This window comes from Triplophysa rosa, linkage group LG16 (assembly GCF_024868665.1).
Source record: "Triplophysa rosa linkage group LG16, Trosa_1v2, whole genome shotgun sequence".
Classification (NCBI taxonomy): Eukaryota; Metazoa; Chordata; class Actinopteri; order Cypriniformes; family Nemacheilidae; genus Triplophysa; species Triplophysa rosa.
In genome coordinates this window covers 10003753-10030630 of record NC_079905.1, presented here as the reverse complement: position 1 = coordinate 10030630, position 26878 = coordinate 10003753, and the positions used below count along the sequence as shown (strand labels likewise).

Genomic DNA, 26878 nt, shown 5'->3' with positions numbered 1-26878 from the left:
CTTTGTTTTAAACACATTTGTATGAGTTCAGAAAAGCACCCTGCACAGCTGTTTTTGATGTCTGGCAGTGTTTATGAAATCTGGGGACTTTTTCCGGACCCAACCTTACAGTATGACCAAATATGGGCATGTCGCGCCCTGTTACTATGACTACAATCTACATTTAGCAAGGCCACAGTTTTGCCACAGTTAAAGACAAGAGAAGGAGGTGAAGAAGAGGAAACAGGTCATGATGACCATGACATAATTGTTGTAGGCGAGGATATATCAAAATATATTTTAAAAAATAGGTAAAAGCCAGCCTACCACGAATAGATACGCATCTTGTTGCTTGGGATATATTGGTGGCAGAAAATGAACAATTGGTTAATAAAAATAAGAGATAATGGGAATCTACCTGATTGGTTTTAGAAAGGACTACCTTTCAGAAGTTTCACTATAACTGTAGACTGGAAAACACTTGGTTTTCAGATGACTTGGAACATTTCACTTTGTTTGACTCGAGCAAATAAAGTTAACTCCTTGACACCCGGACCTTCTTTGTCTGAGAGATTTTTTGAACTGCAAGATCGTTATTTTCACCACAACAGTAGACAGACCTATACAACAAGGGTCATTCAATAGAGGGGGACAGTGGGCATCTTTCACAACTTTTCATTTGACCCCTACTGGTGTATAAGGGAAATGTAAGTCCAAAAATAACTTTCTTTTTGTAATAGCTTTGTCCAGCAGGTAGACAGACCGACACAACCAGAGTCATTCAATAGAGGCGAAGAGTGGGAATCTTTCACAAACCCTCCTTTTACCCCTACTGGTGAAAAATGGAATTTAATTTTTATTTAAAATTTAGAAAGTTAATTTTGGACATGCAATTCTCTTTTCTACCAATAGGGGTAAAAGGATAGGATGTGAAAGATGCCAACTATCCCCATCTACTGAACTACTCTGGTTTCATGTCTCTGTCTTCATGTTGGATTAAGATATTACAAAAAGAAGGTTAATTTTGGACATACAATTACCTTTTCCACCAGTAGGGGTAAAAAGAAAGGTTGTGAAAGATGCCCACTCTCCTCCTCTATTGAACTACTCTGGTTTCATGTCTCTGTCTTCATGTTGGATTAAGATATTACAAAAAGAAGGTTACTTTTGGACATACAATTCAATTTTCCACCAGTAGGGGTAAAAAGAGAGTTTGTGAAAGATGCCCACTCTCCCCCTCTATTGAATGACCCTGGTTGTATAGCTCTGTCTACCTGCTGGACAAAGCTATTACAAAAAGAAAGTTATTTTTGGACGTGCAATTCCCTTTTCCACAAGTAGGGGTACAAAGATAGGTTGTGAAAGTTGACAACTCTCCCACTCTATTGAAGTGAACTGGTTTCATGTCTCCTCCTGTCTAATGGCAAAAGCTATTACAAAAAGAAAGTTATTTCTGAACATGTTGTTCACTAATAGGCCACTAGGTTCAAAAAAGAGGTTGCGAAAGTTGTCCATTGTCCCCCACTAGAGAACGACACTGGTCTCGAGTCTTTACCCATAACAAAAAAGCGAAGAAAACTTGCACTTTCCCCACGTTCCCTTCCTTACAGCTCCGCAACGCGCGAGCACTCTGCGGGGCAGTGTTTATCATATCGAGCGAAAACAATATAAAAAGAAAGTTGTGAAACATTATCAGCTTTGATCTTTTAACCGTAATATTATTAAGATATTTTAAGGGCAAGTCGTTTTGGAGTTATTGGCGTTTAATCGCTGAATGTGTCGGGATCTTCGAAAACAAAACTATCTTTACTCCGACGACCGACCGTAAGTATGAGAACGACTTTCCTTCGTTGTTTTTCCCAATCCGACATCTAAGCAGTTGGGTCACTTTTCATATTTCCCACAAGTTGCTGCCTCAATGGCAGACAAATGACCCCCGCTTGCTGTTAAGCGTACAATGACAACATGTACACGATATAATTTTTAGATATGTTAATATTGATCATTAAGTAGATATATTTATTTTCGTCTGTACAGGTTGAGCAAGTTAATGATCAACCCAATGACAAAAGGCGCACCTATTGGAGTGACATGCAAACAAATGTGACAAACTCAGCAAACTGGATCCATAGACGATGACTTCCATGATGACATGGAATTGCCAACGTGTCACGTCTCATCTAGTAAACATGAAGCAATGAGTGGAACAACAGGCCTAATAATAATCAAAATACCACAAGTAAAACAACGCTTTAGTTCAAATATGTTTAGTTGGAAAATACGTATAGCCTATGCCTGAAATGGTTATTTTTAAGAAATGTATATAATAGTCAGTATAAAATACGTCTTTGTTGAAAAAGATCCTTAAACAAGCATTGTTTTCGTGTCTTATTGGTTTGGCAATAAGACACGGTCTGGACGATCCACGTTCCAGCAATGTACAACTGAAATGCTGTAAATCCGTTTATGATTGATGTTTAAACCATTTTGTGTTCTAGCTTTCTGGAGCATATTCACATTTCAGATTATTCAGGCGCATTTAAATATAATATCATTTTTAATAAGGATACAATCACTAGCGTAGATCTATTTCTCTCAACTGGCCCTGGGAGATTTTATCAACATCACCACTTCAGCCTAACCAGAATATCTTGCTGTGCAAGGTGCATGCCTGACGAACACCAAACTTAATTATTCTTAGCCCAGTAAGGAAGGACGGGTCTAACGGCGGATTCTCTTGATCATACAATTAATTTCGGGTGTGTACTGCTCGTAAAGACACACAAGCACAGTCAACCCGGACCGAAGGCTCAGGTGTTTTATTTCCGTATACTGAATCGACAATTATCGAGGACTTGCCACCCATAAAGATGGAATATAGAAAATAAAGAAAAACGACTACCTTGGACATCACAATTGGATACGAGTAAATCAGCATAAAGAGTTTTTCAAATTAAAGGGAAGTTGTCCAGACAGGTTAATATGCAGAAGACGGAGGCAGCCGCAGCGCTAGGAGCAGCATCGGACAGCGCTCAGCCCGCCGTGCCCGCGACCGCAGCTGCTGAAGCAGAAGCGGGAAGCGGGGACGCGCTGCTCCGCTCTGCCTCCGTCAGCTCCGCCGCAGCTCGTCTGTCTGCCTGTTGTCATGGAGGAGCCAAGATGGCGGTCCTGGCCTATAGCCTGGGCAAACGGGAAATAAATCAGTATTTCAACATCAAAAATGCAAAATTGCTGGCTTCCGCCGCCGTCATCCTTCTCACGGTGTTTCACACGGCTTCTCGACACTATGGAGGTGAGTGTTTTGAGGCGCTGTGGGTAAACGAACTGTGTGTTTTTATTAGCATCGGCGCTAGCGCTGTCACTCGTGCAATGTTTTCAAACAGCATGCGTGTGTGTGTGTGTATGTATGTATGTGTGTGTGCGTGTGTGTGCGCGTGTTCGCCTGTCATGCTAGATAACTGCTCACGAAAACTGAAGTGAATTATGACCGCTTCGTCAGTGTTATCTGTCAAATGGGGTCAACATCGGATGAAAGTCGCTGCAGTCAACCAGTCGGGGGTAAAGCGTATAATCAGAGCTGCATTTATTGAAACGTCGCCTTTTTGGTACTTCCAGTTACGCTTAATTCGTACAAAATTGCTCATTCTGCATAACTTTAATAAAAGCTGCAAATGATGCTGCTTGGTTAAATGTGGACTGCGTGGCATTAAACGCATATGTAAATAGAGCAAACGGTTAGCTATAGTGCATGTATGCTGCTTACTTGGACCGTGTTGTCTTAAGAATCTGTATTAAGAGTTTTGGCATCGACATTTTTATCCATATTTTCATGTGTACGTATTTTAGTCATACGAAATATTGTTCGCATTTTTCAGGCAGTGACACGTGTGACTGGCTTTTATCCAGTGGGCGCTTTTTAGGTGACAATGTATGGCAGCCCAACGGCTGCATGTTACACAAGTACAAAAGCAAGTAAGTCGTGCTGTGAATATACAGTACACTAATGCCAAATGTAGAGTTGGAATGTGGGCTGGAATGTTGTTTTGTTCTTGTTGTCTTTCAGTGAAGCTAAGGTATGCCTCGGAGAGAAGAGAATAGCGTTTGTAGGAGACTCAAGAGTACGTCAGCTCTTCTACTCTTTTGTCAAGACGATAAACCCTGAGGTGAAAGAAGATGGGATAAAGGTTTGTTGTTGCTCAATTCAGTAAGCCTTCTTTTGGGAAATTGTTAAAATATTTTGGAGGCTGTCAGGATATCCGATTTTCACAACCAGTAATTGTGGCCAAAAGAAGTAATGATAACAACATTATCACAATATCTGTTGAATTTAAAAAATATATATTTTTATAATTATATTTACAGGTATATATATATATATATAAAATCAAAGTTTCAGTTAGATTAAAATTAAAATGGAAAGGGTGTGATATTTGATGTTAACAAGAGAGTTAAACAAACACTTTTGTCTGGGAGATTATTTTTATAATAATTATATTTTTTGTACTATTTTCTTATCATTTACAATTATGATGATCATTGTCATTATATGTCATTTATTAATATATCTATATAATATAATAATTATTATTTAATGTTGGTGTTAATTTAAAATTTATATTTATAGTCCACTTTGCACAATGTAAACGCTGGTCCAGAAGCACATCTGGTCTGGTGTTAATTTTTATTTATTTATTATTAATATATATATTTTACATATATAAACAAATCTTCAAGATATTTGACATTTTAAATAGGTTTAAAATATTCTGTTGTATTTTGTTCAAACGTTTGTGTAACTGAAACAGGAAGTTCTTCTGGAACAGCGTTGTTTACGTCATGAGAAGAGGTCTTTACAGTATTTTTACTGAAACATAAATATAATAGGTACCTACTGCTGTTTTCTTTTGCATTGATCTGGATACATGTTGTAATACTGTATTAATGTTGATATCTCTTGTCCACCAGCATGAGAACATCCCCTTTGTAAATGATGAAATCACTGTGGTGAGTCATAGTTTGTTGTGTCTGGTGCAGATAGATAAATCAAATAATAAACACTGGCTATAGATTGTGTGGATCCGATTTCTTCTCTTCTAAATCACACAGTGGACACTTGATCCTAAAGATAAGATTTGAAAATCTGTATTTGTGTACAGTCTGAACAAAGCCACAGTGTGGAAATCAATCAATTTGCTTGTGTTTACGTACAGGACTTTCTTTGGTATGCAGAAGTGAACAATTCCTTAAAAGAGCAGTTGATGTCATGGGCAGAGGTAAAGAAATCAAACAATACTACATAAAAAACAGTCAGGTTACTGTATTTATTCAAAGGCTGAAGGTTTTTGTCATCTCTCTCTTTTATTACAGGGATCTACTCCCATGCCTCATGTCATTATCCTGGGCGCTGCTACAGTGAGTCAGTAGTGTCTTTGCAGTTATAATAAGTGAAGCTTCTATTGTTCAGATCTATTCTGATGATTGTTATTTCAACAGTGGTCTATCAAGTTGCACAATGGCAACAATGAGGCACTCGTACAATACAAGGCAAACCTGACTGCTATATCAGACACACTGGACAAACTAACCGAACACAGTGAAGTCTATTGGGTTCTTCAAGGTAAGGAAATTGAAGACTCCTTTAAGCAAGAAAATTATGACTTAACTTTCCTGTTTCATCTTTGTTGTGTTCATCTAGATCCTGTTTACGAGCAGCTGCTAAGCGATAGTCGAAAGATGATCACGAACGAACAGATAAACCTGTACAACGAGGCTGCAGTTAGTACACTGAGTAACAGCAAAAAGAAGGTCAAGTTTCTAGAAGCATCAAGGCAGGCTGCCATGGAGACCATTTCCCAGTCAGTCGATGGTCTGCACCTGCCTGAGAGCACGAGAGATGTTGTAAGTCACCTGTGGAGATGTTACTATTAAAGATTTAATTTGAATGCTTTTCAGCAAAAACGTATTTTGCACACTTTTCAGGGCGCCATGGTACTGATGAACTCGATGTGCAATAAGATACTCAAGCCCATCGATGGCTCTTGCTGCCAGAATGCTCCTCCCCTGAGCATCATTCAGAAGCTAGCAGCTGTTCTCTTCCTGGTATCCATCATCGGCCTTCTCATCCTGAGTTATAGCAGGCAACATAAGAGCAAGCCCATTACTGATGTGGAAAGCCTTGAAGAAAAGAAGCCTGCCATTGCTGCAGGCCATCTCAACCCAAAGGGACCCTTACTGGCCATTTTCAAAATGAGCCTCATCATGTTGTACTTCTACCTGTGTGACAGGGCAGACATCTTTATGAAGGAACAGAAATTCTACACACATTCTACCTTTTTCATCCCTCTCATCTACATTTTCGTTCTGGGAATCTTCTACAATGATAACAGCAGAGAGGTAACACGGAATCTCGGGAAACTGTTGGGACGGTTTGGTAGCATGAAAGATGCCGTTCAAATAGTAGTACTCACACAATTCTCGTCTCTCTTTTCAGACAAAACTATTGAATAGAGAACAAACAGATGAATGGAAGGGCTGGATGCAGTTGGTTATCCTTATTTATCACATTTCTGGAGCTAGCGCTGTGCGTTCTGTCATAACTTAGTTTCATTGCTTCAGTTTTTTAATGCATTGCATGGACTAAATTTCTATTATTTCTTGGTATTTTCTCAGTTTATACCTGTGTACATGCATGTCCGAGTCCTGGTGGCAGCATATCTCTTCCAAACAGGATATGGACACTTCTCATTCTTCTGGCTGAAGGGTGACTTTGGTCTCTACAGAGTCTGTCAGGTATTTGTTGTTACAAATTGATTTTCTGATATACACTTTCATTTTTAATTGAACACTTTAATTATTAATAAATTCAAGGATTTATAATTATTATTTATTAGTTTATAAATTGAACAGTGTAACATTGATAATGGATTTTCTCTGTTTGACTTTTAGGTTCTCTTCAGACTCAACTTTCTTGTGGTGGTGCTGTGTCTAGTTATGGACAGGCCCTACCAGTTTTATTACTTTGTGCCTCTGGTCACCTATTGGTTTGTTGTTATTTATGCCACAATGGCATTGTGGCCGCAGATTCTTCACAAGAAAGCCAATGGTAAGTGACCATTGTAACAGTTGGATTTCTGAAGCCTGGGACACACTTGACGATTTTCAAAATGTAACTGAGAACATAGTCTGAAAGTGTCTTTGACTACTTTTTCTACATTTAATTCTTTGAACAAGACAAAAAAATCTAGATGACAATCAATGTCATCAGTAGGAACTGTGATATATTATAAAATTACTTGTTCTGCTGTTGCAAAAATTGTACCAGACAAGGTCTTTTTTTTAAAACTACACTTTCATGACATGTTAGTGGCTGCCGTGTTTGATATCGTCAATTTGTGTTTGGGGAGGCTCGGTCTCGATCGGGTGCTGTAAAATAATTGTAATGACACTAATGAACAAAAAGTTAGTTACGACAGGCCTAATATATTCCATTTTCAAAATAATAACCTTTTATAATAACCATTTTTTCAATTACAGGTAGTGCATTCTGGAATCTGGCACTTTTGTTGAAACTTCTGGGTTTACTTCTTTTCATTTGCTTCTTTGCATTCTCGCAGGTTAGTTTCAGTCACATTAGTTTAAAACGGCAGATTGAATTTGATACGCATCACATGCATTTCTTTGCATATGCTGCAGGAACTCTTTGAGGGCGTTTTCTCTCTGTGGCCTATTTCAAAGCTCTTTGAGCTGCAGGGCAACATCCAAGAGTGGTGGTTCAGGTGGAAACTAGACAGATTTGTACGTCAAACACCCTTTTCCCTTCATTTCTATTGTGTAGAATTCCCCAGTTCTTTTAATAATGTGTTTCCTGGTTAATTCTTGTGTCTTTGAACCTTAGGCAGTGATCAATGGAATGCTCTTTGCCTTCATATATCTGCTGCTGCAGAAGTGTCAAGTACTATCTGAAAGCAAAGGAGAGCCTCTCTTCTCAACCAAGGTCTCCAACTGTCTGCTCTTCGTCTCTGTGGTGGCTTTTATGGTAAGACTTAACTCATCCTTTGACTGAAATATGTTTTGTAACATGACTTTAATAGTCAGCTCTTGCAGACATATTCCATATGGGCCAGCGGTTGCAGAAATAAATCTGAGTGTAATGAGATGCACCCCTACATCTCCGTTGTTCAGGCAAGTAGACTTTGTTTATTCCTATGACATGCATGTGTAATGTTGTTCTCATGCAAGAAATATTAAACTTGATTATGTAATCATACATTCAAGAGCTCTGAAAGGAAAAGTGAAAAGGGGAATCTTTTAACTTTATCCGTAGGCACACTAACCTTTATCAAAGTACATTCAAATAGTCATGAGACTATGTAATGCTAAATAATGCATTCCTTTCAGTGGGCTTTTGTTTCTTTGTGCTGTGCCTGCAAGGCTGCTGACATCCACGGTGCTTGTTCTGCCCACAGATTCTGGCTTTCATTTTGATCAGGAACATACCTGGTTACGCTCGCTCTCTGTACAGCTCATTCTTTGCATGGTTTGGCAAGATATCTTTAGAGGTGAGACAAACCGTCAGTAAATATCCTTACATTTGGAAGCTTAGTGGACAGTAAATGTGTTAAATACACAATCTTCTCTGTATCAGAAGCATATCCATAACATTTAATATGTTAGCATGACACATAGCGGCCCTAAGTATTCTTACATACCTTGCTGTACAGTATAAACGCACACATATAAACTCCCATTTATCAGCATTTCTATATACGTTTAATTCTCTCTTAACAAAGTAACATTGTAGATGTTATAACCTACTTCCTGTTTTCTCTTCTAGCTCTTTATTTGCCAGTATCACATTTGGCTGGCAGCCGACACCAAGGGCATCCTGGTCCTTATTCCTGGAAATCCCACTCTGAACATTATTGTCAGCACCTTCATCTTTGTTTGCGTAGCTCACGAGATCTCTCAGATCACAAATGACTTGGCCCTGGTAGCCATTCCAAAAGAGAGCGGGCCTCTGCTGAAGAGACTGCTTGGAGCAGGAGTCTTTCTAGTTCTGGTCCTGATTCTGTCCCACAAAGAGTAATCCAGGAACTAAGGGCCGGTCTGATAACCAGCGAATTTGTTTTGTGTACAAAACTCAAGCGGAACAGAAGTCAAGGGTTCTGGAGCAGCACTGGTGTGGGTAGATAAACTCAAACAGTCCTGTTCAACCAGGATTCTTGTACAGGATGTTTGAATAAGACAAGTTGCACATATTTGTGAAATTTCCTCATTGGGCAGATAAGATTAAATCAATGCTCCGTCTCTTCTTTCAAAGCTTTGAAATGTGTATTTTATGGACAGTATTTAATAATTTAAGTCTATTTTATACTGGGGTGTGTGTGTTTGTTTTCACTGTTTTTGTGTCCCTTTGTTTATTTTGTTCTACATGATGCCCTTAACTGCAAAATGTGAAGGAGTAATACATTCCTGCCTCTCACCTTCGCCATGTACCATCAGCTTGAAAACGAATTATTCAAGTTCTATCACACCAGCAGCTTTATCCTTCAGGGGAATGACTTCTTTAGGAAAATGCAATCACAGAGTCCGCTCTGGATTATTGAAATATGAGCAACAGAGCAATGGTTTTCTTGCTACTGAAAAAAAATCATCCACTGCAGCCTAAAGTCCATTTCCCTACTGTCATAAAAAACTGATGGTGGTGAATTTGTTCCACTGGGATTGCTAGTGACTATGTGGATGTGAAATACACGATTTGCATATGGAAAGTGAAACAAACTAATGGAATCAATAAGCATGTACTGCTTTCATTACCAATGTTTTCCAACAGTCAATGCTTTGCCATTCTGGTCATTCATTTCATTTGAAAGCTGGATGACTGTTAGGCTTAGATGTGAATGGTAGAAGTTAATTCTTAAATCAAGTAAAAGAAAACGTGCTTTGATCTACACGTACAGATCATTCTGAATATTGCGCCCAGCGCCCTCCATTCTTTTTTACTTGCACTGAGCGGGGTGTTTTCCTGCAAACTTTAAGGCACTTGAGCCAGTGCAGTTACCACATGGGTTTACCCGATTCATATGAATTCGGTTTCATGTCTACAACCTCATCATTTATTGATCAGTGTGTGAATTCATATCCTCTCTTGTTCATGTTCAATATGATGTAATTTTTTTAATACATATTACATGTACAAAAAGGTTAAACATTACAATAGCAGTTTGCTGTAAATAGACCATGCATTAAGTGCCATCCAGAGACATAAGACTAATGTATTGTTTGGGGCATTATTCAGCCTTTTAATAGTGGTACTTAAAATGTATAAACCTAGTTAATACTGATCTTGCGGTTGTAAAACTATTGATATTTTGACATATGAATTTAAAATAGAATGGCATTTTAAGATATTAGCCTCTTATTTACTTGCCTTATTGAATATGAACATGTTATTTGTTTTTTCTAAGCAAAGAAAAAGTACAGATTAAAATGACTTGTGCTATCAACTGGCACACCCATCCAGCTGTAAATGTTTGTATTTTATTGTTTGAGGAACTCACCTTGTCTGTGTTGTTAAATGAAATTATTTGTATAGTTTGTTTTATTTAAAGGAACCGGGGGGAGAATTTGTGACAAAACAAAATTAGTTTTGTCCTAAAATGTGAAAATATTCTTCATTTGGAAATGCCTTCATCTGATTGTACAGTCATTGTTAATGATAAACTTGTTCTCAATATGTCATTGCTATTTCTCTTCATTTTTTTCAAATACCTTAAAGGGCTCATATGACATGCCTAAAACGAATATTATCGTTTGTTTTAGATGTAATGCAATGCGTATACACGATTTAAGTGATTTTCCACATACCGTGCATGTTTGTATCTCCTCTTTGCCCCACCTCTCTGAAACGCTCAGATTTTTTACAAAGCTCATCGCTCTGAAAAGTGAGGTGTGATATGATTGGCCAGTTAACCAGGGCGTGATTGGTCGAATACTGCAAGCGTGTGACGGAAATGTAACGCCTCTTACCATATTTGGAACATCAGGTTCCAAAGCAATTGTACTGACAGGTACACCCACCTTACTTGCGTATACATTTGGGCGGTCTTAGTCAAATCATACCACGAACTGAAGTAGATTTGTGGGGGTGTGGTTACACGAGGCGTTTCAGGCAGGTCTGGGTGAGCATTCACTTTTAGATAGAATGCATCTTTTGTTCCGACACTTTAATCTTTGCAATTTTACGTGTCTAATACATGCATGGGCAACTTAGAACACACCAAAGACACAGAAAAACACGTATTCGCGCCATATGACCCCTTTAAGGGATTTACCTTTACATGAAACACACACAGGACTGAACCAAACCAGAGGTTTTGTTTTTAGTTGCAAATGTATTTATTTATCAAAATGTATTTACTCATGTAAGAGAACACAATAACCAGACAAAACAGCATCATACCGTTCAGACATTATCTCTAAATGTGCCTTCATTAGTGGTCAAATTATATAAAAACACTTTTCTCATACTTAAAATTACACAAAATAACACTTGACAACATGTTTAATTTTTATAATACATTTTAAAGATTTTTTTAGTGTGCTAATCTTAACATTAGTTCTGACACTGTCTGTAAATAAACAAATGTTTGTGAATTGCATTTTTAGACGTGTGCATGAGAACACAGAGCATTGTTCTTTATAGCTACAGCTATGCATGCACATCTGGCAAAGGTATAAAAGTGAAGCCAAATGGGATCTCATCACAGGTTCAAAGCTTCCGCCACTTTCCTCTCCTCAGGAATACCATTTACCTACAATAAGAAAAAAATCATTTTATTAGCAAACCCAATAAATTAAAATTCTTAAAAACACGACACCACGCATTATCACAGATGCAGAAGAGTAATACTTGCCTCTAGCCTCCGAAAAGTCGACATACAATAATTATCTCCTTAGTTAGCATGAATGAATGAACAGCATGTTAGACAGGAAGAGATACAGTATCGGATGGCAGTTCATTATGTGTACACTGGGGTTCACTAGAGTGCAGCGAAAGATTCTGAACCGCCAGGAACGCTATTAGAGTGAATCTTTAAAAACCACGATTAAAAACAAGACTTGAATCTGTGGCATTTGCAGTAACGTTAATTTGCACTCGTATGAAAGAAGAAGCTCGAGACGAGAAAGCTAAGGCATCTATTATGGATTTCCAGCACTTACCAGAGGTCTGCTGCTGTGGTATTTGAATTTGATTCTGTAGATTCCTGTGAATAAATGAAAGTAAAACCTCATTATGCCAGTTGAATGACAAACAGGGTCAATACTGACATTTTCTGCATCACTCTGACAGAGATGTTAAGCTAGAAAGCGAGCAAAAGTCATGTATTTGCACTGTCAGTTAACAATATCAGGTGACGTGTTTTCATACACATAATGTAAAACGGTCCAGTCCTCGATTCTGATTGGTCAATAGGCACAACGCGAAAGCACAATCTCTCGCACCTTATTGCTTACTTGTAACATATATTCCGCAGAATATTATTTTATTTAACACAAAGAAAACATTTTGTTTGTTTGTTAAAATATACATTTTTACTCATTTGTGATTGGATTTTCAAATCCTCCAGGTCACCAATGACATTGGAGCATTGAGCGGCAAGAACACCTATTAGTGACCGAAAATGACCATCCTGGAGGTTAAAATTAATGTCAGGGTGAGGAGGGCTTTAGTTTACAATTTCAGGTCAAGCTCTAGCTCACAATAGTAGAAATTGAATGTTTTGATCTGTTCCATCTGTTCTCCAGTCAGTGATTTTTATTTCCAGGCTTGGAAGATTCAAGCCTGTTTTCTAAGCCATACACAGTGGATTACTGTAACCTACATTTGGTCTCTTCTTTACTCAGATCCACCAATCCCAAAGAACTGTTTAAAAACAGCATGCATGAGTAACAGACTTACGTCTGCGTCTGCATGAGCGGCATGCTGGTGGTCTCGTAGTTGTCAGGGTGGATAGGCGGCACCACCTCCCCGCTCACAGGATGGAAAACCGGCAGCGTTGAGAGTGGCCACGAGATCTCCCTGTTCTTAGACATGTTGCGAAGCTCCTTTGTAGACTTCTGAATGGAGCTGTGGTGGACCAGCTGAATACTGGGAAATAGAGGAACTGAATGACTACTCAAGCACATGCTACTGTTTATACAGCACAAAGCATGCACAAAAATATAAAGGAGAATATATAATGTTGCTACTATGCAGCCTGTATACTATATCTCTGTTTGCCTTTTGTCTCATTCTATGATTTTTATTCTCTACAATTATAACAGGTTGTAAACAACAATATATTTATTTAGCCTATATTGGCCCTGATCTCTGTCACTGAAGCAGCTGACCCATTGATGACATCATGATGACACAGAGGTGATGTCATGAATGAGATGGATGAGGACTCATGACAAACAAACGAAAAACATAACCTATCCGAGGAAAGAAAACAGATCAAATAAAGAGAAAAAACCAAGAGCACAGGAGAAGGAACACTTACTCTGGTGTTTGCATGTTTCTTTTTTCCCTAGAAACAAAACAAAATGACTGAATTAAATTCTAATATTAATAGTTAACGACAACCACACAAAAGCCAAGGGGGGCGGGTACAAATGGGGGGATTGTAGATGGAACGGACGGTGGCGGATCTCCCTGCAGTAGCTCTGATGGTGGGTGACATTATCAGGAAACATGGCATTGGCTGATCATGGAGAGGACACATCTGTCGGAATGGCGTTGAATACAACAGATGGAACCTTTGGACTGAGTGTGTATTGGTTAATGATTAAATGGTGAAAAAAACGGGCCATAAAGATGGATGCTTGATGATGATGGTAAGCTGCTTTTTGGCAGGGATGTGACCCTGTCTTGCTACGCCTGTCATAATCAGATGTGTTACGTGTACGTGTTCTACTTTTATCTCAGATCTTCATTTAGCTGGTACAAAGGACGGCATAATCACTACAGAGTTTACACCTGTGATCGTGGTCAGTCTATATTATAAACATATCATTTAACTCATTTGTAGTCACTAGAAATTGTATACGTAATGCTTCATAATGTGTGTGTGTGTATGTGTTTTTCACACTTGAGTAGAACACATCAAACTTACACCCCTTCCCGTCTGCAGCACATGGAGTAGCCGAGGATGAAAAAGAGGACGAGGGCGACAGCCGAGGGAACAGCTAATGTGATCAGGAAGTCAGCGAAGTAGTCCCTGCTTTTCAGAGACTCGGAAGGTGGGTTGTACTCTCCGATGTCCGGTAGCACACCTGTGCCCATGTCTGGACGACTACTGTGCACAGGAACGACCTTTGTGATGTCCACCTTAAAAACCAAAGGGGGTCAACATGAATCAGTACAATGTAAAGCATGATTTGTTTGCTGTAGGGTAAACTAATGATAGCGTACAGAGGAACACAGGCTTCGGTGCTCACCAGAGATATCTTGCACCAGTCGATGTGGAACTGAGCTCTGAACTTCTTATCGCAACTGATGACGGGCTCCATCTCCTGACTGCAGCGCAGCTGGTTCTGTGGCGTCTCCACTTCTCGCAGACATGATGAGAACTGCACGTCTGCTCCAACCATCACGTACACGCTGTGCATGCCATAGAGATTTCAATCAGCAGCTTTTTCCCAAGGAAAATTTCATTTTTACATAGAGATATGACGCTAGTAAAAGACGTTAAGGCTTTAATTGAGATTTACAGCCACAGAACAAACTGAATAGACCATTCCAAATTTTCTTTTAATCAATATTTCTAGATGTCAAGTCCAGTGTCTGTTGAATTTTATCAAAATCAAACTTCAATACTGACATAAAGTCATCCAACAAAAGTTTAATTAAAAAAAAAAAAAAAACCTTTTCCTAAATACTACTAAATATTACTGTTGTATTGCTTAAAAGTGAATATGAACTTGTTTTCTTTGCAGTATTTGAGGTCTGAAAAAATACAGAGCATCTTTTCTGTTATTTTGACCTGTTTCTCCAGTTTTCATTTTCTGCAAATAAAATTTGGGAGAAATATTATTAATAGTTCACAGAAAGAAACAGAAATGATAATTTTACCTAAAAACATACCTATAAGAAAAACTGAAAATAACTTTGAACTAATTTAACGTAAAGCCTTTAAATGATTTATATACAGTACATATTTTGTCATTGGGCTGCCATGATGAATGTGCATTTTGCTCTGACTATGACCTTCTAAATCACCTTCATCTGGAACATTTTATTTTCTGAGATAAAGCATGAATATTTGATGAAGGCATGTGAACGCATGAGGGAATTCCTCTAAAGAAGCGTGAACCAAGAGTTGGGCAGCCTCTGTACATTTACCACAGCTCAACACACACTGTTCCACTGCCTCCTGGGATAGGATGTGCCCTCTTTCAAGTATTTTTTGAAAAAATGAATTCATTTGAATAATGATACATTTCCTTAACCATAGGCACAGTAAATATGTATTTAATAAACATATTGATCTTATATAAGTGCAAATGCATTAGGATATTTAGGAACGTTCATATAAGGTCCATCCCGGGTATTCCAGTCGAGTTTTTTTTCAGTGATCTTACCCCTCTTTCAGATCATTGATGGGTAACGGGACTCGTCCGCCCCGGTCCAGTGCTGAAGTGATGTTGATGGCGTTGAGCCTCTCAGGCTGCCACACGTTCTTCACAGCACCCAGAAAATCCCCCAGCACCTCACTGGCCAACATCTCCTCAACGTTCATGTTCTTGATGAAGAACTCTGCCTGATAGGGCAGAGGAAACTCTGCCAGATGATAGCAAAAGAAGACATGAGGGTGTGCAATCACAAGTAAGCTACTATACAGTGGGTTACATAACAATTGTATAATAAAGAGGCTGTTATGACAAGGAGCAGATGGTGTATTGCATCACACTGATGTCACATCTAAAATGTAACAGTTGCTTATCTTAAGTTAATCACAGACAGGGAACGAAGTTGAATTCTTACCCATCCCATCAATGTAAACATGGTCTGTCATATCTGCTATTGTAAGATGGCAAATTGAACGTTTTTTCAAAGGTGGACAGTAGTGAAATATTGTTACTCTCAGGTATTACTTTTAGTACAAGTTGATACAATATATTTTACCATTAACAATATCTTATTTAATCTCATGTCTGTCTCATGACAAACTCATGTATAGGGTTGGGAATCGTTTCAATTTTATCGATTCCAATTCTGATTCTGCTTATCGATTTCGATTCTTATCGATTCCACAGTTGAAGTAAAACATTTAGATATCAACCTGTATGGTCATGTAGCCTGCTTATTGATATATACAATATATATATATATATTTATGAGCACCGTTTTGTGTATATTTTCACATAGAAACACACCTTTTCTGATTTATTACAATTTGTATTATCATAGTTGAACTACATCATGGTTAAACTGCAGTTACTATAATGCAACTATGGTTAATTTGTGATTCCTGTTCCTTAATGCAAATTCTATAGCTAAACTATGCTTACTACAGTAAAAAATATCGATAATTTTCATAAGGGCTTTTATTGAGATATCAGGAGATCATGCAACGCATGTACTTTTCTGAAAATATGCTCTTATCACACAGGAATTGATAAGAGGAATTCAAATTTTAATCTCAAGTATCCGATTCCTAGCCTTTCGATTCCGATTCCAAATTGGAATTGATTTTCGATTCCCAACCCTACTCATGTAGGATTTAGGATTATTTTGAATATAAAGAGCTTTCAGTAAAACAATAGATCACTTTACTGAGCAAACGGCTGCATGATATTAAGATTTGTTAAATCAACACTACTCCTGGCTCTCACCTTCTGTAGACATGATGTGTATTACCAAATTGTGCCTGGCAGTCTCAAAAGTGCGTCTGTTGTATGCAGTAATCTGCAACACGCAGGGGTGAAAGTTTAAACCAAGCTCATTACAGCTTTACATTCATACCATGAACATGCTGTCAGAACCAGATGCAAACAAATAAAACGTCTTAAGTGTAAAAAGGAATAAGGAAATCTGGACATAAATCTAAAGTCTGGACAATACACAAAAAGGAGATTAAGCATTTCTGTGCCTTTAAGAATTTACCCATTTTTGATCTACCTTTCATTTAATTTATTTACCTATTTATACAGACATAAAAATGCTTGTGCTTTTTTTAGCCTTTTAATACATATACGGGTCAGATGCAGCAGATAAATAATTCTAATAAACATTGGGGTATAATAACACCTCTATGATGGTCGGATTGCTCAAATGCTTGGCAGTCGGTGAGCCATAGAGGACTCCATCACTATGTGGGGTTCTCTGAATGTACCGGAGCCATCCAGGCTTGTCTGGATAGCCTTTAAGGTTGGTGTTAAATGTGATTGGGTCATTACTAGCATCACCTGAAATAAAAAATAAATATATATTTTTAGAAGTCTTAAACGGATATTTCACCCTAAAGAATCTCAGAATGTTAGACTCAAGTTACCATTCACTTTTAATGTGTGGAAAAAGATGAAAGAAAGTGAATGGTGACTGAGGCTGCTTGTCCTTATTTTTTTCCACTTTATTGTTCAACAGAATAAAGAAAGTAATTTGTGTCTGAAACCATGTGTGCGAGAATAATGTGTGCGAGGCAGTGCTGTATTTGTGTAAGAGTGATATTAGGCATGCAAGTTTCACTTTTTTGTAAAATAAACAATTCACTCTAAGAATGCAACTTAATGAGTAAGCATATTAATAAATATACCTGCTTTTGGATATGGTGGGAACTCCCCTTTAAAATATTCTCTTTCTAGCACATGGACAAAGAGCACACCGGCAGAAGGATAAACGGTGCGGTCGGCATGTGATTTGGAGAGGATGGTGACCACTAGAGCAAAAAGAAACGAGAACAGTATTATTAAGCAGTTTAACAGCAGCCCTCACCTTGAAAGAATACCTTGATATCCCCAAAAAATGTAAATACAATATAACCAAAACCAGTGACACAGTAAAAACATAAATGTATAAATATGAAAAAAAAAATCATATATCAAACTATTTAAGACAATATTGAAGACGACAGAGACAAAACTCTAATTGAGATTATTTCAATACAGATTCTTTTTAGTTTCTATATTTGTGTAGTTGAATATGTATAATGTGCAATTTATTGTACATTTATATAACGGGTGTGTCTGCCTTAAAGGGATACTTCACCCAAAAATTCTGTCATCATTTACTCACCCTCGAGTTGTTCCAAATCTGTATAAATTTCTTTGTTCTGATGAACACATAGAAAAATATTTGGAAGAATGCTCATAACCAGACAGATTTTGCCCCACATTGACTACCATAGTAGGAAAAAATACAATGATATTCAAAAGTGCCCCAGAACTGTTTGCTGTCCTACATTCTTCAAAATGTCTTCTTTTGTGTTCAAAAAAACAAAAAAAAAGTAAAATAAAAAAAGTAATTTTTCCTACTATGGGAGTCAACAGGCAAGATCTGTTTGGTTATAAGCATTCTTCCAAAAATCTTTCTCTGTGTTTTGATAGAATTTTCATTTTTGGGTGAAGTATCCCTTTAAAAAACGAAAATTAATTTAAGAATTGTGTAGGAATGTGTTAGAATCTATTATGTGATAGAGTGGATGAGTGCGTCTTGGGCATTAGGCCAATGACTCTCATTGGCTGCTGGAGTGTAGTACAGTGAGTCGCAATCTCTAAACATTCCACGCTCACTCTCACACACCATTACCCCTCCCTCACATGCTACATCAATCCCTGTTCACTGACACAACATGGGCACACACATCCTCCTTATCCAAGCATTATTTCAGAGGAAAGATGCTAGTTTCTATGATAGACTGCTGGTTTTTAATCACCAGAGGGGAGTGTGCTGCACAAGAGAGATCTCGTCATGCCTTCAGACACAAAACGGCTAGCACATCACTCAAAGCAGGTTTACTACTTTAAAGGGATAGTTCACACCAAAATTTTCATAATTTACTCACCCTCATATCATTCCAAACCTATATGACTTCATTTTTTCTGCGCAACACAAAAGATGATATTTTGAAGAATGCTGGTAACCAAACAACACTGACCCCCATTGACTTCCATTGTGTTGAGATATTTCTCAAAATATCTTCTTTTGTGTTCTACACAAGAAAGACAACACGGGGGTGAATAAATGATGAGAATTTTTTTTTAGGGTGAACTACTGTATCCTTGCAATATGTGCAAACTGCAGAAATCCAAAGCATATAAATAAAATACATGCAATTGTAATGAGCTTGGAGATCAGCTGTGTCATTAGAGTCAGAATGTCACCACTGGCTATCCATGATACGCATTGATCTGTTTTCAGGGTGTTGATGACTGGTTTTGTTTGGGGTCACAGATGCACGCATTGAATAATAGCAGCACCAGATGGTTTACACCGTCTCCCCATGGGGGACCTTAGCCCGGAGCCTGATATAAACCTGATAACAAATAAACCACATTACAAGGGCTATAAAATCATCAGAATAAAACTCCACAAGAGCAACTAAACCTGAAGCTTGACACTATTCTAATACATCAACTATTAATGGTTAATGCCAAACCTTGGGCCAGTAAGTAATGGCAAAAAAGGGACCGTACACATGCAGACCCCGCATACACATATGCAAACACCCAGTGCATACATATAACAGACAAGCCCTGTAGTTGAAATGGCTAATCCTGGTTTATGCTTCTATGGGCCGACCTTGAGCGGGCCAAATGAGGATATTCATCATGTGCCCACTGAGAAGACATTTTCTCTCTCACTTCCATGGCACAGGGATGAAACAGCTCTGTGCTGACTTTTCTTTTCAGATCGGGGGAATTCAAGAGCTTTACAATTCGTCTGAATAAACCGCACAGACTAATCGTAGACGTGTAGACGTAAAACTGTTCAAAGTACCACAGCCTGGAAAAGAAAGCTATCCACAGAACTGGGACAGCCCGTCATGACTAAGCTACAGCTAGGAACATGCTCAAGGTGAAGTGAGAGAATTCTTTTCCCCAAGGTGCCTATTTAGCAGGTAATACAGATTTTCATCAAAATACATATAAACAACACATGAGTTTTAATATCAGTGTATTTAAAATGGAAAAATAATGCTAAATCTGTTATACACTCAAACTTTTTTATTAAAATACATTAAAGAAACATGTACATATTAGAGGCTCCATCAATGCCTATTGTGTGTTAATAAATACAAACAGTAGTCTTGTTAAAGAAGCTGAGAACATTCTGTTTTAATAAAATTCAAGGAAGGAGAATTACACATGCTCAGCAGGTTGGCATATGTTAAGCCCCCCAAAAAAGAGCTGTGTTTACTTCATCGGAGTTTTGAAACTTCGTGAGTTGCCTACCAAGTCAGCATTTTGTGCATTCACGCGTTTGGTGTTTTGGGTCCACAGAAACGTGTAGCGTTTGACCCGGAACGCTCCTGCGATGCCCAAAACAATTGCCATATGAAGTACCGCGAGTCTCGAGAGCCATTTGAATCGTATTCTTCTGCGTTTTTCTCGCGGTACTTCAATCCCACCGCTCTTCGCGGGCAGCGCCGCATTAAATTCGAACACACGTCTAGGTAGGTAGCTCACTAGGTTTTAAAACACAGACAGTCTCTCCAGTCACTCACCGCTACTTTGAGACACAGATCTCTGTTTGGAGTCGACTAAAACCCGGATTTGGTCGTGTATGCCAGTGGCGAAATGAACAATTAAGGCTTTTTACAACGGACACAACATGGAGAAAAAATATATCATCATAACAATATACTGTGAAAGAATGGCGTCGTATTTGCGCATGATTCGCAGATTAAGGCAATGTACCAAATGTACTCGTATGTTGCTTTTAACTCTCAGCTATGTTAAAACAATATGGCACGACATTGTTCACGTCAACTAACGTTAACGTTACATGCAATTAATTCATCAAACAAAATGTCTCGAATCAACGGACAGTTAATTCAAATCCTTATGACGTATTGAACATGGGAGCTATCCCGTTAGCCAGTAAGCTAGCAGTAGTCCAATGAGAAAAACGGCTTTTTCTTCCAGTGACGTCGATTCAAGTCTATAAATACGTACCCGCTATGACCCAAACGAAAACGCCAGCCGACGCCATCGTTCACTTTCCGCAGTGAGTATTAACATCACACGTTTAGAGGGTCTCTGGTGGTCCTCGGGATGTGACAGCTATAGGCATCATCCTCAATAGCTCGTATTCCTCCCACTCACTCAGCGCGAGTTATGTTGGGCGCTGGTTGGCTGGAACATCTGGCGCAGACGCTGGAAAAAAAACTCATAAGCACTATTTACAGGAGCCCGTTTGGACGAAATGGGAATTGTGTTGGTATGGAATATAGTAATTGTATTGTAACTTGCCATTCACAATTTGCAGGAGAATGTTGAGGTATTTTACCATCACAAGTAAAATATATAAATAACCATGTTATTTAAATAATATGTGTTCCTCCACAAAATAATGATATCAAAATAAAAAGTATGTTTTTGAGCCCTTACATTAAAAAGTCGGTATTTAAAACTTAGCTTATAATTAAGATTTATAAAATTAAGTTATTTTAATGTGAATAAGATACGATTTTGCATTAAATTTGACATACACATAAAGAACAGTATCACTATGCAAAATAACCTGCAACTGTATGTTTCAAACAAAGATGGTGCTATAGAAGTTACAGATTACAGCTTTAGAGGTCCAGTGTATATTTTTTTGTTGGACGTATTGACAGAGGTGTCTTCAGAAATATATAAAGACCTTACATAATGAAGCGTTTTGCTTTTATTGCCTTAGAATGAGCTATTTCTATCAACATACACCGCGGGTCCGCTTGCATGGAATTTGCCATGTTGTTTCTACAGTAGCCCTAAACGGACAAACTGCTCTACAGAGCGCATTTCGTAAATATGTTATCTCCTTCGGCAAAGAAGCGAAAACCGTAGAACCACAGTGCTTCAAAGGGATGGCCGGGGGAGGGGTGGAGTGAGCCGTTGGTTACAATTCGCAAACCTCACCACTAGATGCGGCTTAATTTCAAACTCTTTGTGAGTTTTTTCTCCTCTGATTTTCAACAAAATGTGATATTGCACACACCAAACACAAAAGGGAACACATTAACTGCATGTACTTTTAAATTGCTTCATGTACATTGTGTATTAAATATGTAAACACGCCTATACAAAAGCAATACAAAGTGTGACTAACTTTTCTCTTTGGTTTCGTATACTTCATTATACATGTGCTGTACAAAAGCAGAGATATACAAACGCAGTAGCTCCCTAGGTTTTGGAGAAAGCACAGGAGGCTCCCCCCTCCCCCATCAATCATGTCCCATAAGCTCTAAAGATGACAATGAGATAAGGTCTATTAAAATGTATTCAACCCCCTGTGGAGAGCCTGGGCAGACAGATGGCCATTCTATTTGCACCGTGCACAATGCTGCACAACTGGACAGTCTAGGGAGGGCCAAGCGTAAGTCTGTATTGTTTATTTGTACCTCATTAAAAAAAAGTGCAAGCTGCATTTTGTGCCATCAAGATTTTAGGTTGCTAGGCAACATTCCCAGACGATTGGTGATATGCTGAAAATGTGGTAATAGGAAGTTATTGCTCTAAGGAGATATTTACCTGATCTAACCCTTAAAACCGGTCTTGTTAGTGCAACCTAATGTTGTCAGGCTGATTCAGTCATATTAAATCACAAGTATTTCATTTTGATGCAGGGACAGTTTTTAGACAAAACATTTTCATTATGTATAAATAAAAAAGATTATGCAGTTTGCAATAAACTTTATGAGGATGTTTAGATAATAGTATATTTGTCATGTTTATCATGCTTACCCCAACACGATTTGCACTGAAATAAATTCCCTTGGGCTAAAAGCACAAAACCAAACAAATTGCATGGGGATTCACATTATTCTTCGGCTTTAATGTAGCAAACAGTAGTCAACAAAATCAATAGCGGTTTAGAATAAATGCAATACATCTCACTACCCTAACCCCTGCAGATATACATTGGGGTATATACAGTATATCTTGTTAAAGGAATATACATCTCTATGCCATAATATCTACAACAGACTTTACGCCTCTAGTACCTCAAGTTCCATATCATTTTGTTGTCCATTTTAATTAGTCGAAATAGGCGTTTAAAAATAAATCTCTTTACACTTCAAGCCAGCAATATTTGACTCTTTTTTTATTTCATGGTTTTTATTGCAAACCTTTGTAACATTAATTGTATTGAATAATCCAACCTCGTCATCATGTGGCCTTGTATCACAAGCACAGCCACTGTAGTTATTATGCTGCTATTTTAATTACTTTTTTCCTTCGCCAGACTGCAGTTTAGAGCCCCACTATACAGATTACTGGACCGAACCATTCTTTAAAAAGAGGTTGCACACCTGTCACATGGGCAAAGCGCTTATGAAAACAATGCGCATTGTGCAATTGTGCCACGAAATGCAAATGTAAACTGAAACCATGTTTGGTTAATTTGGTAGTGTGACTCTGCATGCTGTGATTATGTATAAAAAAGCCTATTAAGAGAACGGCGGCATCACCCCTCGCCTGCAATGGCGTTGTCTAGCTGCTTGTGTGTGCGCGTGAGAGAGTGTTTGTGTGTAAAGCCCGGCTTGTATGTCATATTGTGTCAATTGTCTGGCGAAGTCCTGCATGGCAGCTTGATGCTGGTTGTGCAGCTGAATGAAGATGTTGTTTACAGGGAGATTCTGCGACGATGCGGTCATTACTATTTGATTAACTATTGAAACCGGGGACGTTTTTATTCTTGAATTAAATTACATTAAATTTGAAGACGTAGGTAAGTGACTCTTTTGTTTAAAACATCGGAGCAACAAGGGGGTTAAGCAATACTTCTGTTACTTCTTCTTTTTTGACCCCGTGTGTGTGTGTGTTTGCTTACGGTTTTGCATTGCTAGATAATAGATGATACTCTAATAGATAAACATGCTGGAGGTTGGTGGTTTCGTGTTTATTAACGGGACGGTGGGATGGAGCTGATGCAGGCGATGCGCGTAACGGTCTGTTCATTTTCCTTACCCATAACGCATCGAGTCCCACTTCGGATGCTTCCATGTTTCGGTTTAAAGGAATGCAGGTGTGCGACAACCATCCTTAGGTTAAGTCTTTCACATTCCGTGTTGACGAATAGATTGGGAGAGTTACATTTAGGCGTCTTATCTAACGAGCGCACACCGCGCGCAACTGTTAGAATCTCATCGAGCTGCATCATATTATGTCCTTGTAACGTTCCTAAAATGTAGCTCTGCAGTATATACTTATATAATAATTGAACTAAGATGTATTGAATTTGAACAGCCTGACTGCGAGGCGATGTGCAGCGGCTGTCTGCAGTGTACACGATGGGTGTTGATGGAAGGCGTCTTATCTGTGAGTCATAACAAGATATGCGTCGAAAACACGTTGGTACATCAACATACATTTTTTTCTATTGTCTTTTTTAATGGCCCTAATGGTAAAGTGATGATCATGCATAATGCTCACAGAAAGGGTGGACTGCTGGAGCCAATTCAATGGCACCTTCCAGCATCCAAGCCCTGTTTGAAATGATGTTTACAAAGTGATGTTTACAGTTTCTTCACAGATGTTTTTTTTTTTTTATCTGCACTGCTGCAGTTCAGAATTGTATGTAGAATACAACTTCAATGCAATTATTAATGCTGTAAAATGAGACATTGCACATTGGAAAAAAAATGGTCTGGCAACTTAAGATGTGCTTTTTGTTTTTAACATAACTTAGTAAAAATATGTAGTATGATTGAATTTGTCAAAAATGTTTATGTTAGGTAAACATTTTACAATTCGCAATTACAATTTTCTTTTGTAAATATACTGTTAAAATTGATCATTTGTAAACAAATGTTTGCTTTTAATATTTTCTCAAATGTTTTCAGGTCTCCCGCCCTTCTCAAAATGTGATATTGCACCTAACAAACACAATAGGAAGGAATGTTACTGTATATCTGAGAGAAGACCTCCATCGTCGAGGCTAAAATGTTGAAGACGGAGGCCTCGGCAGAGAGGAATACCCTTAGGAGTGCTTCCCCGCACCGGAACGCCTACAGGGCAGAGTTCCAGGCTCTAAAGAACACCTTTGATCAACCTAGTAGACATGATGGAGATCGCAAGCTCAAGGACCAAGAGGGGGTCAGGCAACCGCGAGGAAGGCAGTATGGGGCCCAAGTCAGTCGTATCAAGAACATGTTCATGCAGATGGGTACAGAGAACACAGGCTCCAAGAAACGTGGAGGGGATGAGACCTCCCCACAGAAACTCACTAAGCCAACAAACTTCATCAACAGGGCGGATGGATCAGTAATTAAGTTCCAGCATGGTAATGGAGAGCGGACTGGTGGTGACCATCACAACTCCAAGTTCTCAGAAACAAGGAAACTCTTTGAGCAGAGCTCCAGAGATGCTTCGCAGTCACCCGTGTATTCTTAAGGTAAAGAGAAGAGGGGTTCTCACGAGCATTTGGACGACTGGCGGGGGCCGCGTTCGAACAGAGGCAGTACGGACTCTTTGGACAGTCTCTGCTCCAGGACAGAGGCCTCGTCACCCACTGTGAGTCAGCTCAGCGCTGTGTTCGAAAATATTGACCAGCAGGGCTCCGGTGCTACTATTAGAAGAGGCGGAAGGGGGCTGTACTCACCGGATGGTCTGCACAGACATGGGGATGCCAGCGAGGATGATACCAGTGCACGGCAGTCTCCATCTTGTGGTTTTTACAGGACGCGAGCTGGTAGCAAGCACAATCTGCCAGTTTCTTCCTCCTCAGAAGATCTTCTCAGTCCTAGCCCTCTATCCGAGTCAGTGGATCAGGTGAAAGCAGATGGGAAGAAGCCCCAAGAGGGACTGGAGGAGACGGAAAGTGAAAGATTTGACGGAGGTACCACTGAAGTGATTGATAGAGCCAGTGAACCAAAACACAGAGCAGAAGTGAACTCAAGCGACACTGTGGAAAGTACCTCAATCTCGGCTCAAGTCAATGAAGCTGCAGTTTGTGACAAAACTTCAGGAAATTCAACTGAGTCTGCATCCACCAAGGTCCTTGAGGACACGGACGGTCATGTGAAAGAGAAGCCTAGCCGGATTACAGAGGATCAAGCGGAAGAATCCGCAGAAAAATTCTGTGGCAACGAGAGAGTTATTTTCAATGTGGATGGAGATGCTTGCTATCAGGGCTGGGGGGAGAGCTGCACTGACCTGGAGGATGACCTGTATGATGATGACATCTCTTATGATCCTGGATCAGAGATCACAGAGATTCTAGGTCTTCCAGAGGAGGACAAAGAGGAAATGCCACAAAAGCGGAAAATTCGATTCAGTACTGCTCCCATAAAAGTAAGTGCATCGCTGGTGGTTTATTGCTAGTTTTGAGTTCTGAGACCACATTGAAAACCATATATTTAGAACCTTATTTAATGGAATAGTTCACCCAAATTTGAATAACGTTGGTGCCCCAAGAACACAGGGCGGCCATTAACCTTCATTGTATGGAAACAAAACCACTGAGGCATTTCTCAAAATATCTTCTTTTGTGTTTCACAGAAGAAAGAGACATATACTGGTTTTGAATGAAATGAGAGTAAATAAATGATTAAAAAAAAACATTTTTGGGTAAACTATTCCTTTAAATAAAAAAGTTTAAAAAGTCTTGGGAAAATATTATGATGTAAAAACATTCTTCCCTATTTCTAGATTTTACAATTTCAATACGTCAATATGTTAACCTAGAAAAATGTTAAATACAAGCATT

At 38.8% G+C, this 26878-nt stretch overlaps 3 protein-coding genes across 7 annotated transcripts in view; 2 read left to right on the top strand and 1 right to left on the bottom strand.

The window, feature by feature from the left end:
- The first annotated feature begins 1581 nt into the window (after positions 1–1581).
- Positions 1582–10719, top strand: casd1 (CAS1 domain containing 1). Of its 2 annotated transcripts, XM_057355277.1 has the most exons (19): positions 1582–1803; positions 2017–3271; positions 3855–3951; positions 4043–4163; positions 4945–4983; positions 5190–5252; positions 5347–5391; positions 5473–5596; positions 5675–5877; positions 5959–6372; positions 6470–6559; positions 6649–6768; positions 6925–7081; positions 7513–7592; positions 7672–7773; positions 7874–8014; positions 8083–8160; positions 8445–8537; positions 8813–10719. In XM_057355277.1, the coding sequence occupies exons 2-19, from the start codon at positions 2962–2964 to the stop codon at positions 9062–9064; spliced, it is 2529 nt and encodes an 842-aa protein (XP_057211260.1). In that variant the 5' UTR covers positions 1582–1803; positions 2017–2961; the 3' UTR covers positions 9065–10719. The 2 variants fall into 2 exon arrangements, with proteins under 2 accessions (XP_057211260.1, XP_057211261.1); XM_057355278.1 differs by lacking the exons at positions 1582–1803; positions 2017–3271 and adding an exon at positions 3279–3584.
- A 624-nt stretch (positions 10720–11343) lies between these two features.
- sgce (sarcoglycan, epsilon) lies at positions 11344–21318 on the bottom strand. 4 transcript variants are annotated; one of them, XM_057355265.1, is made up of 13 exons: positions 21139–21318; positions 20688–20774; positions 17778–17900; positions 17273–17430; positions 16858–16930; positions 15604–15802; positions 14461–14623; positions 14136–14350; positions 13524–13550; positions 12941–13129; positions 12202–12245; positions 11895–11932; positions 11344–11792 (listed from the first exon to the last, which is right to left on the bottom strand). In XM_057355265.1, the coding sequence occupies exons 1-13, from the start codon at positions 21173–21175 to the stop codon at positions 11742–11744; spliced, it is 1404 nt and encodes a 467-aa protein (XP_057211248.1). In that variant the 5' UTR covers positions 21176–21318; the 3' UTR covers positions 11344–11741. The 4 variants fall into 4 exon arrangements, with proteins under 4 accessions (XP_057211248.1, XP_057211251.1, XP_057211249.1 ...); XM_057355268.1 differs by lacking the exon at positions 11895–11932 and having other exon boundaries at positions 21139–21317; XM_057355266.1 differs by lacking the exon at positions 13524–13550 and having other exon boundaries at positions 21139–21316.
- ppp1r9a (protein phosphatase 1, regulatory subunit 9A) overlaps positions 17970–26878 on the top strand; it is a 51875-nt gene continuing 42966 nt past the window's right edge. The window contains 2 exon segments of the mRNA XM_057355264.1: positions 17970–20081; positions 25014–26463. Coding sequence (XP_057211247.1) covers positions 25114–26463 — 1350 coding nt within the window. The 5' untranslated portion in view covers positions 17970–20081; positions 25014–25113.

Coding starts and splice junctions, on each gene's coding strand:
- casd1 (XM_057355277.1), top strand. CDS start 2,962: ATGCAGAAGACGGAGGCAGCCGCAGCGCTAGGAGCAGCATCGGACAGC. Junction 6,373..6,469: donor ACAATGATAACAGCAGAGAG/GTAACACGGAAT, acceptor CTCTCTTTTCAG/ACAAAACTATTGAATAGAGA. Junction 7,774..7,873: donor GGTGGAAACTAGACAGATTT/GTACGTCAAACA, acceptor TTTGAACCTTAG/GCAGTGATCAATGGAATGCT.
- sgce (XM_057355265.1), bottom strand. CDS start 21,175: ATGGCGTCGGCTGGCGTTTTCGTTTGGGTCATAGCGG. Junction 17,901..20,687: donor ATCTGTGTCTCAAAGTAGCG/GTGAGTGACTGG, acceptor TTTTTGCTCTAG/TGGTCACCATCCTCTCCAAA. Junction 12,246..12,940: donor CCGCTCATGCAGACGCAGAC/GTAAGTCTGTTA, acceptor ATTTATTCACAG/GAATCTACAGAATCAAATTC.